Raw genomic sequence first — 10,719 nt, forward strand, 5'->3', positions numbered from 1 at the left:
CGTTCAATGATGCATTTAAAGTTATCCCTAAAATTTCAAAATCTCCCTTATGCCAATCAAGTTTAAAGTCTTGTACTAAAACTAGATTACTTTCAGACAATGATCCTATCGAAATTGCTTTTGTTTTTTCTACATATATTTTAAGTCCTGACATTTGATAGAATTTGTTGAGGGCATCCATTGAAGTATTGAGGCTTTTTTCAGATCCATCTAGAAGTAATTGAGCATCGTCCGCATACTGACCTAGTTTACTTTCCTTATCGTTAAGTGTTATACCTTTTATATCTGGATTTGTTCTTATCATAATACCTAGAATTTCTACAGCGATAATAAATAAATAGGATGAAATTGGATCTCCTTGTCTACATCCCCTCTCAAGCCTAAAAAATGATGATAGATGTCCATATTGAATAACAGATGCAGTGGTATTAGAAGTCAAAATACCTACCCATTTAATGATATTCGGGCCAAAACCACATTTTGTCATTACTTGTATTATAAAAGGTTTAGAATTTGTATCAAAAGCCTTTTCAAAATCTATTTATAGGAGTAGGCCAGGTTTGTTAAGTCTTTTAGTTTCAAAGATAATATCATAGAGCTTCCTAGTGTTTTCAGTTATACCTCTACCTGGAATAAATCCTGTTTGGTTATGGTGTATGATTGTATTTAAGTTTTTTTTTAATTCTATTAGCAATACATGAGCTGATTATTTTATATAAAGCATTTAGTAATGAGATTGGGCGCCAGTTTCTTACAAATTTTCTGTCCTTGTTTTGTTTTGGAAGACAGGTGATAACTCCCCTGTTCATTGTACATGATAATGCGTTGTCATCAAAGGTTTCCTGTATGAATCTAAACATCCATTCTCCTAAATGATTCCAGAAAAATTTGAAGAACTCAATAGGGTAACAGTCTATTCCTGGACTTTTATTATTTTTCAAAGATAATTAATTTCCTCTTTTGAGAGATCTTTTTCTAGGTCATGATATTCTTTTGCATTAATTTTTGGTGTGTTGATTTCTTCTAACAGGTTATTATTAACATTATTATTTGTGTAGGTCTGTTTATATAGTTTAGAATAAAAATCCTTTAATTCATCTAAGATTGTTTTACCATCTGTAATAATTTCACCAATTTCTGTTTTAATGCTATTGATTAGTTTAGTGGTATAATGTCTATTTTCAAGGTGGCAGAAATAACTTGTAGGTTTCTCTCCTTCTTCATACCAGGTTATTCTTTTGCTAATTATGGATCCTTTTACCCCCTCTTCATGGTATTTTTCTAAGTGTTTTTTCATTGTTGATAAATCGGAAAATATTCTACATTTTGGAAATCATTTCTTATTTTATCTTCCAGAACCCTAATATTTTCTTCCAAGTCTTTTAGTGTCTTGTTCTTATCTTTCTTTAAAAAGGAAGAGAAAGAGATAGTTTTACCACTTAGCTTCATTAAGAAAGTTTCCAGAAAAAGACATTAGAAATTTTTAGTTGCAATGTTGAATTTTCAATATGAGAATCAATTTCCTCTTCAGTATATTTGCTATCAGCATACTCATGTAATGTTTCTTTTAGAGTCTCCTTGACTATCTTACTATACTCTTCTTTTCGCAATAGTGAGGTGTTAAATTTCCAATATCCCCTCCCCCTCTCGTTACTTAAAGCGTTCGAAAATGAAAATGTTATTGGGGAGTGGTCAGATCTATACCCTGTCATAATAGCCGTATCACGTGAGAGGATATGCAAATCCTGTGAAATAAGAAAATAGCCTAATCTAGCCTGTTGTTTTGGGTTTCTTTTCCACCATGTAAATTTTCTGCTGTCAGGGTTTTGTTCTCGCCAGATATCTACTAAATCAATTTGATCTATGTTCTCTGTAATAATCTTTCTTGCACTAGGGTTATTGATATGTTTATAGTTTTCTAGATCTACAGATGGATTTAATACCAGGTTCCAATCACCACATAAAATCATTGATTCGTTTCCCAATTCTTCAATTCATTCAAATATTTTTATATAAAACGAAGGATCATCTTTATTTGGGCCATAAAGGTTTGTCAATGTCATTTTAATCCCATCAATAGTTAGATCTGATATAATATAATTCCCCTTATTGTCAATATAACTTTTATGAATTTTAATTTCAGTGTTGTTATTAAATAAAATAGCTACTCCACTAGAGTTGGTTGTAAAGGGAGCTATAATGCAATTCAGTCCCCATTCGTTTCTAAATATGTCTTTATCTTCATCAGAAATGTGAATATCTTGGAGACATATTACAGAATACTTCTTTTTGCGCCAAATTTTCATAATTTCAAGTCTTTTACTTTTTTTCTGCAAGCCTTCTACAATTAGCCGAAACTATTTTAATCTTACTATCCATCTATGAAGTTTGATGAAAAAAGTGTAAAGCCTACACATGAATTAATAAAGACAGATGATGGAGTGGAATTTTTTTGTTGTAACTAAAACAAACTCCATGAGTGTAAAACTAAGATATCCCCTGCTATCTGCCGTTGGTTACATTAAATAAGTTCACTAATGTCAACAACAGAAATGTACAAACATAATTCAACACTGCCGGTTTTCTTTTACAAAATCTTAACATGGTATATGCAGATTGGTCATGTCTAGATAATCTACACTTTACTGCTTTCGAATTTATCTAACTTATTTAACTTTCTGCAATTAGGATATGTTTGTGACAAATTCAGACAACATATGCACAATTTAGTAAAAGCATTTAGAAAACTCTTGCAAGAAGCTGAAGTGAGAACTTACAACTTTAGGTTGTTTTAACAATGCTCATTAATTACATCTATACGGATTTTGACAAGCCATCTCTACTCCCCTAGTCTAATAACTAGGGTATCTGACAAATGGGCATCGACCTTTCTATCATGTAAAGACACGACTGAGGATTTTACTAAATCAGTAACAACGGAAACCAAATAATTTGGAAGTACCCATGCTACATTAGCGAGATAGTAATTTATATTATTTGAACCTCAAATAAAACTTCATGATGACTTTCAAGATGTCTTGTCAAACATGTGTGCACCAGTCCACGCGTGGGCACTGGTTCACAACTCAGGCGTTATAAGTACAGTTACCTACCCATTTGGTCTAATATAATGCCAATGGAATCAATTCACCTATGATTGTACGAGATAAACTGTGATACTGTTCGATACCGAATACCTACTGACGAAAAATGATAGAAGCCTACATGTTACTTGTCATCTGCACACCAAAAGAGCAGACAGCTGACATTTACATCACATTCGCAGACAAAACTACATGCTATTTATCATACGAAGAAACAACGACAAGAAATTTCAATGTTTCTGAATGCTTTGTCATCGTTTCTGCAGGTGCTATCAAGGCAAGTGTGTGAAAGCATGAGCAACGACCAATCGCATCGGGATATATGAGCTACAATCAGCCAAGTCTCAGGTCTTGAGCACCCCATCACCAGACTGGTTGTCTCTTCTGACAAACATAAGGTACTCTAGCCTCTACAGCCATTAGATTATTACTCGCAATGCATCGCAAGTTATGAACACAACAGGCCAACACAAAGGACTTGACGTTGTCTTGCATTAGTCACTAAAGAAATTATTATCTGATTAACTAAAATACAGATGTTATAATTTTCATTTTTTATATCATCAAGCTAATAGTTTGGAGCTTCACCGGAAGCAAAGTATTCTGAATTGTAGCTAAATGCAGTCCAAACAGCTACTCCATCATTCATTTAAAATGATTAAACTCTGGGAATGGCTTTAATGAGGAATGACCTTGGAGAATGACTTAAGCCCATGATTCCATCCAAGGAGGGCATCTGGCCATCCACAGGGACGAACTTGAACCTCTGGATCATGGTGGTCAGGAAGAGGAACAACTCCATCCGGGCCATCGACTCACCCAGGCAGACTCGTCGACCTGAAATATTTCAAACCCTTGAGTTTCTACTCCAACATGTCCTTGTTCAGGAAACACCATACCTCCTCGTGTCAGTATACCTTGGACATATGTCTATATCTATATGTTAATATTGCGTTATTGAATTGAGAAACACCTGCTGTTTTATACAGAATCTATATGAAGCTATATATCAGACCAAAAAGACAAGAAGATATAATTCCAAATGTAGCGTTTGTAACAATGACATATACAATCTAAGTTCTTATGTTTTGGTGTATTGTCTATGGCTCGAAAGTTTAGATCTATCTGATTGAAAATCTGTAAAGAAAAAAAGGTAAAGTTTCATCAATTTATACAGAAATGGGAATGTCCTGGCGAGTAAACTGACCCAGAGAGAAGGGAATGAACTCTTCTTTCTTTACGATCTTGCCAGTGTCGTCAAGGAAACGGTCAGGTCGAAAGTTGTCTGGGTCACCCCACACATCCGGGTCTTGTAGGACCGAATCAAGCATCAATATGACCAGGACACCCTTTGGGAACGTGTACCCTCTGAACTGGACATCGTGGGGAACGGTGTGGGGGAGTGAGAGAGGCCCGATATCAGCACGTCTCAGCACTTCCATGATGGTGGCCTCCACGTACGGCAGCTTGGTCTTGTCCTGCATGGAGGGTCGTCTGCTCTGGCCGATGTTTTCCTGGATCTCTTGAAAACACTTTTCCTGTACATCCGGGTTATGGAGAAAGTAGGCCAGTGTCCATCGAATTGTAGTGGTTGTGGTTTCTGTGCCGGCCAGGAAGAGGTCTGTAATCACCATGGTCAGGTTCTCCACTGAAAAAGAACATGAACCGATTAAATAGGGGTTGTTTAGTTAGTTAGTGCTTTTGTTGTGGCAGGGTCCGCTGTTAGGGGTCTAGTTTGATATGCTCTTGGGGCTGATGAAATGGTCTAAGCTGACACGTAGTTATATTACTGAACTGGTTCCAGGACCACAAAGTCAAAAGAGAATTACAAAATCGCTTGTTAGTTGTCAAATACATGTACCAGAAAACATTATGATCAATTGATATAGTTTCGTGCAGTTTATTTTGGTTTCCCCCGCCGTGATATTGCTGGAATATAGCTAAAAGCGGCGTTAAACCATACTCACTCACTGGTTCAGTTTATGCTTACGGTCTAAGGTCGTGTTCTCTTGCGTTTCTTTACGAAGTCGCATTTCCTTGATGTAGGCGTGGATAAAGTCATCAACATTATCATCGTCGTGTTTCTGCAAGTGCTCCTTTATCATCGGGTCCACAAGCTGTGATTTGATAGTATCGATATTCCGCATCATCTTCTTAAATTTGAATAGATCTCCTGGCAAAAAGCGCAAAAAAGGCAGTACATTCAACACACCAGCCGCACCTATGTTGGCGAAATTTTTGTCTATAGCTTTTAAAAATGTAATAAAACGAGGGTCTGTATATTCGAATCGCTTGCCGAAAATAGTGGAGCAGATGACATTGGATACTGCGTTCTGCACTAGATGTGTGCAGTCAAACCCTTGTCCCCGTTCTGTCTCGAAGGCCTCGAGAAACTGTGAGATTTCTTCATGTATTTTGTCCTCCATGATGTTCCTGCCAGCTCCAAACTCTCTGAGAGTGTTGAGGGCGAAGCGTCTTTGTTCGCGCCAGAGCTCACCAGATGTTGCAGCCAATCCTGGACAAAGAAGTTAACAAAGGCCCGTTAGCACACCAACATCAACTAATAAACACACTCATAAACATAGTCAAAATATATATCTTTTCTAAATCCTTTACCAATCAATTTGGACATAGTCTATTTTTCTTTACATGTAGTAACGTCGTTAATCCTGTTTAATTGCTTTGATACATTACAAGTTGAGATGATGTTATGTGGGGAAAATCAGTTCAGAGTATGGTGTGGGAAACCCAAATGGGGATGTGATGGCGAGCGACGCAGATGGAGACGTAATGAAGTCGGAAAATGGTGTGGGGAAACCCAGGTGGGGGATGTGATATGCTGCAACACAGGTACAGATTTGTGATATGTGGTCATACAGGTAAGTAGGTAAAACAGGTGGATGTGTCATGTGTTGTCACACAGGTGGTGATGTTATGTGGAAAAACACAGTTTGATATATTAAGTAGGTAAAACAGTTGCAACTGTTATATGTTGCAACACAGGTGGAGATGATCTGTGAGGAAACACAGTTTGATATATTAAGTAGGTAAAACAGTTGCAACTGTTATATGTTGCAACACAGGTGGAGATGATCTTTGAGGAAACACAGTTTGATATGTTAAGTAGGTAAAACAGTTGCAAATGTTATATGTTGCAACACAGGTGGAGATGATCTGTGAGGAAACACATTTTGATATATCAAGTAGGTAAAGCAGTTGCAACTGTTACATGTTGCCACAAATATGGAGATGTTATGTGGAGAAACACAGTTTGATATGTTAAGTAGGTAAAACAGGTATAACTGTTACATGTTTCCACACAGGTGGAAATGTTATGTGGGGAAACACAGTTTGATATATTAAGTAGGTAAAACAGTTGCAACTGTTTTATGTTGCCACACCTGTGGAGATGTTATGTTGGGAAACACAGTTTGATATATTAAGAAGGTAAAACAGTTGCAACTGTTACATGTTGCCACACCTGTGGAGATGTTATGTGGGGAAACACAGTTTGATTGATATATTAAGAAGGTAAAACAGTTGCAACTGTTTCATGTTGCCACAAATATGGAGATGTTATGTGGGGAAACACAGTTTGATATGTTAAGAAGGTAAAACAGGTGCAACTGTTTTATGTTGCCACACAGGTGGAGATGTTATGTGGAGAAACACAGTTTGATATAATAAGAACGTAAAATAGGTGCAGATGTTATATGTGGCCACACAGGTGTAGATGTTATGTGGGGAAACACAGTTTGATATATTAAGTAGGTATAACAGTTGCAACTGTTACATGTTGCCACACCTGTAGAGACGTTATGGGGGGAACACAGTTTGATATTATTAAGTATGTAAAACAGTTGCAACTGTTATATGTTACCAGACAGGTGGAGCTGTTATGTAGAGAATGACAGTTCGATATATTAAGTAGGTAAAACAGTTGCAACTGGTACATGTTGCCACACAGGTGGAGATGTTATGTGGGGAAAGACAGTTTGGTATGTTAAGTAGGTAAAACAGGTGCAGATGTTATATGTTGCCACACCTGTGGAGATGTTATGTGGGGAAACACAGTTTGATATGTTAAGTAGGTAAAACAGGCGTAACTGTTTTATGTTGCCACACCTGTGGAGATGTTATGTGGAGAAACACAGTTTGATATGTTAAGTAGGTAAAATAGGTGCAACTGTTATATGTTGCGACACAGGTGGAGATGTTTTGTGGGGAAACACAGTTTGATATATTAAGTAGGTAAAACAGTTGCAACTGTTATATGGTGCCACACAGGTGGAGATGTTATTTGGAGAAAGACAGTTCGATGTATTAAGTAGGTAAAACAGTTGCAACTGGTAGATGTTGCCACACAGGTGGAGATGTTATGTGGGGAAACACAGTTTGATATGTTAAGGAGGTTAAACAGGTGCAGATGTTATATGTCGCCACACAGGTGGAGATGTTATGTGGGGAAACACAGTTTGATATATTAAGTAGGTAAAACATGTGCAGATGTTATATGTGGCCACACAGGTGTAGATGTTATGTGGGGAAACACAGTTTGATATATTAAGTAGGTAAAACATGTGCAGATGTTATATGTGACCACATAGGTGGAGATGTCATTTGGGGGAATACAGTTTGATATATTAAGTAGGTAAAACAGTTGCAACTGTTATATGTTTCCACACAGGTGGTGATGTTATGTGGGGAAACACAGTTTGATATGTTAAATAGGTAAAACAGGTGGAGATGTTATGTGGAGAAATATAGTTTGATATGTTAAGTGGGTAAAACAGGTGGAACTGTTACATGTGGAGAAACAGTTTGATATATTTAGAAGGTAAAACAGGTGCAACTGTTACATGGTGCCACACAGGTGAAAATGTAATGTGGAGAAACACAGTTTGATATATTAAGAAGGTAAAACAGGTGCAACTGTTACATGTTGCAACATGAAATAACATGAAATGTTATATTTAAAAAAAGAAACATTTGTAATCCGCAGGTTTCACTTCTGTAGCGAGGCTTTCACATCATGTAGCACAACATGTTCATCCTGTGCTGTAACAAATTATGACACCCACCTTTCCCTTTTGAAATGAAGTCATTCAGGAATGAGTGTGGTCTGTCAGAAAAGACGTCGGCGTTCTTGACAATTGCGTCTCTCAGAGCGCTGTAGCCGTTGAGGACGATGAGTGGTTTGTTAAACATGTACACGCTGAAGATATCACCGTATTGTTGCCTGAGTTTCTTAAACGTGATCCGGGGATCGGATCCCATGGAGAGGACATTCCCCACAAACGGGAGGCGAAGGGGCCCGGGAGGGAGCCCGGAGGGACGCCGTGTTAGCAGCCATAACACAGCTAGCACAGCTACACACAATAACACAGTTGTGGGACTGACGGCGAATATATCCAGCATTTTTTCCAGCTGTCCAGTTCTCGTATCGTAGGTATTCCAAACTGAAGATGTTACGACGTGGTTTTGAGTATACACTATATACCTTATGCAATCTCACACTTTTACAGCGTCAGCCTAAAAGAAGTGCCCCAGTTCTGCCTGAGCAAAGATGATACAGCAATTAGACTTGACCCCGTTTCCTTAAGGTTTTCGTGCAAAAACGTTTGTTCTACTTGTTTCTTAACCTGTCTGCTCGTCACTGAAATATTTGCTTGTGATTCAGATATACCTGACGAACACGCAGCAGGCTAAACAAGCTCACGAACCTCTCATTTCCACCAAATAATAATCATCTTAATAACCGGTGTCATTCCTGGCCTCCGTGGTCACTTTGTAATAGTTTCCTGCGAAGTCTATGGGAGTTACGCGTAACTGAATAGAAATTAAAGTGCATCTCTATTTTTTGTACAATTGTTTTTAACATGTCAAATGTGGTGCTAAAATCCCGATACGTTGTTGGTTCAGTTATATTTGTATATTTACTTGTTTACGACGTATGTTGAAGTTCATTCCCCTTACGGTTCGTACACCCGTTGAACACGCGTGTGTCATGCGTGTAACAAGGGGCCGGGTTTCAGTTGAATTTGACAAATAGATCAAATGAACAGTAAGCATTCGTGACCAACTCGTGTTATTCCGGGACAAGCCGAATAGCGACTCGTGCCCTTCTCGTGGCCGTTTTTGCGACAGAACGAAAAGTGGCATTGCCAAAAGAATTGTCAACTCGTTGCGTAATGATTCACATTTATTGCCCATTTATTATAAAGAAAACATTGATGCAGAGCATCAAAGTTCCCCTCCATATGTGATGCCTCACAAACCCATAATTATGATGTTACTGAAAGGCATGAGTGAGTGTGTTGGGTTTAACATCGCCTTTAATAGTATTCCAGTTATATCACGGCGTGTCAGCTTAATGTGGGAGGAACTCCCGAAGTGATGCAGGTGTAAGACGTTTACCACTTCGGTGAAACTCACCAGCACGGGTATGGTGCTGACAAACCTAGAAACATAATCGGGGCAAACCGGAATTCGGACCCGCAATCATAGGTTCCTGGCGGGCGCAAGGGACGCAATTTTGCACAGCGAATCGCGGTGCCTTAGACGACTGGGCCACCCGTGCCCCGAGACACGGTAAGGGATTCATCGGGAACCACAGTTGGGGATGATATGTGGGGCCAGGCAGGTGGTGATGTGACATGGGGCCAGGCAGGTGGTGATGTGACGTGGGGCCAGGCAGGTGGTGATGTGATGTGGGGCCAGGCAGGTGTGATGTGATGTGGGGCCAGGCAGGTGGTGATGTGACATGGGGCCAGGCAGGTGGTGATGTGACGTGGGGCCAGGCAGGTGGTGATGTGATGTGGGCCAGGCAGGTGTGATGTGATGTGGGGCCAGGCAGGTGGTGATGTGATGTGGGGCCAGGCAGGTGTGATGTGATGTGGGGCCAGGCAGGTGGTGATGTGACATGGGGCCAGGCAGGTGGTGATGTGACGTGGGGCCAGGCAGGTGGTGATGTGATGTGGGCCAGGCAGGTGTGATGTGATGTGGGGCCAGGCAGGTGGTGATGTGATGTGGGGCCAGGTAGGGTGGTGGTGTGATGTGGGGCCAGGCAGATGGTGATGTGATGTGGGCCCAGGCATGTGGTGATGTGATGTGGGGCAAGGCAGGTGGTAATGTGACGTTGGGCCAGGCAGATGTGATGTGATGTGGGGCCTGGCAGGTGGTGATGTGATGTGGGGCCAGGAAGGTGGTGATGTGATGTGGGGCCAGGCAGTTGGTGATGTGATGTGGGGCCAGGCAGGTGCTGCAACACAGGTGGATGTGTCACGTTGGAAAAAACAGGTGAAGGTGCCATTTGGGACAACAGAGATGGATATGTTACTTGGGGAAACAGCTGTGATGGCATACAGGACTGCCCATGTAGGTATTACATGTGGGGCAACACAAGTGAAGATGTTATGTGGAGCAACACAGGCGACAATGTTAATTGGGGCAACGGGGGTGGATATGAAATGTTATATTTAAAAAAACCATTTATAATCCGCAGGTTTCACTTCTGTAGCGAGGCTTCCACATCATGTAGCACAACATGTTTACCCTGTGCTGTAACAAATTATGACACCCACCTTTCCCTTTTGAAATGAAGTCATTCAGGAAT

General features: G+C 39.8%; 1 protein-coding gene across 1 annotated transcript; it reads right to left on the minus strand.

Annotated features, from left to right (window-relative positions):
• Nucleotides 1-211: 211 nt before the first annotated feature.
• Nucleotides 212-8,828, minus strand: LOC124133950 (cytochrome P450 2U1-like). Its single transcript, XM_046498554.2, has 4 exons — nucleotides 8,186-8,828; nucleotides 5,095-5,619; nucleotides 4,312-4,752; nucleotides 212-3,941 (listed from the first exon to the last, which is right to left on the minus strand). Exons 1-4 carry the CDS (start codon nucleotides 8,520-8,522, stop codon nucleotides 3,763-3,765), a joined length of 1,482 nt encoding a protein of 493 aa, XP_046354510.2. The 5' UTR covers nucleotides 8,523-8,828; the 3' UTR covers nucleotides 212-3,762.
• Nucleotides 8,829-10,719: the final 1,891 nt, after the last annotated feature.

This window comes from Haliotis rufescens, unplaced genomic scaffold, assembly GCF_023055435.1.
Source record: "Haliotis rufescens isolate VD_foot unplaced genomic scaffold, xgHalRufe1.0.p SCAF_17, whole genome shotgun sequence".
Classification (NCBI taxonomy): domain Eukaryota; kingdom Metazoa; phylum Mollusca; class Gastropoda; order Lepetellida; family Haliotidae; genus Haliotis; species Haliotis rufescens.

What these genes read in the sequence shown, in the direction of transcription:
- LOC124133950 (XM_046498554.2), bottom strand. Translation starts at nt 8,522, where the DNA reads ATGCTGGATATATTCGCCGTCAGTCCCACAACTGTGTTATTGTGTGTA. An exon ending in AGAGAACACGACCTTAGACC is followed by an intron (nt 4,753 to 5,094) that starts GTAAGCATAAAC and finishes GTTCTTTTTCAG; the next exon opens with TGGAGAACCTGACCATGGTG. An exon ending in GTTCATTCCCTTCTCTCTGG is followed by an intron (nt 3,942 to 4,311) that starts GTCAGTTTACTC and finishes GAAATATTTCAG; the next exon opens with GTCGACGAGTCTGCCTGGGT.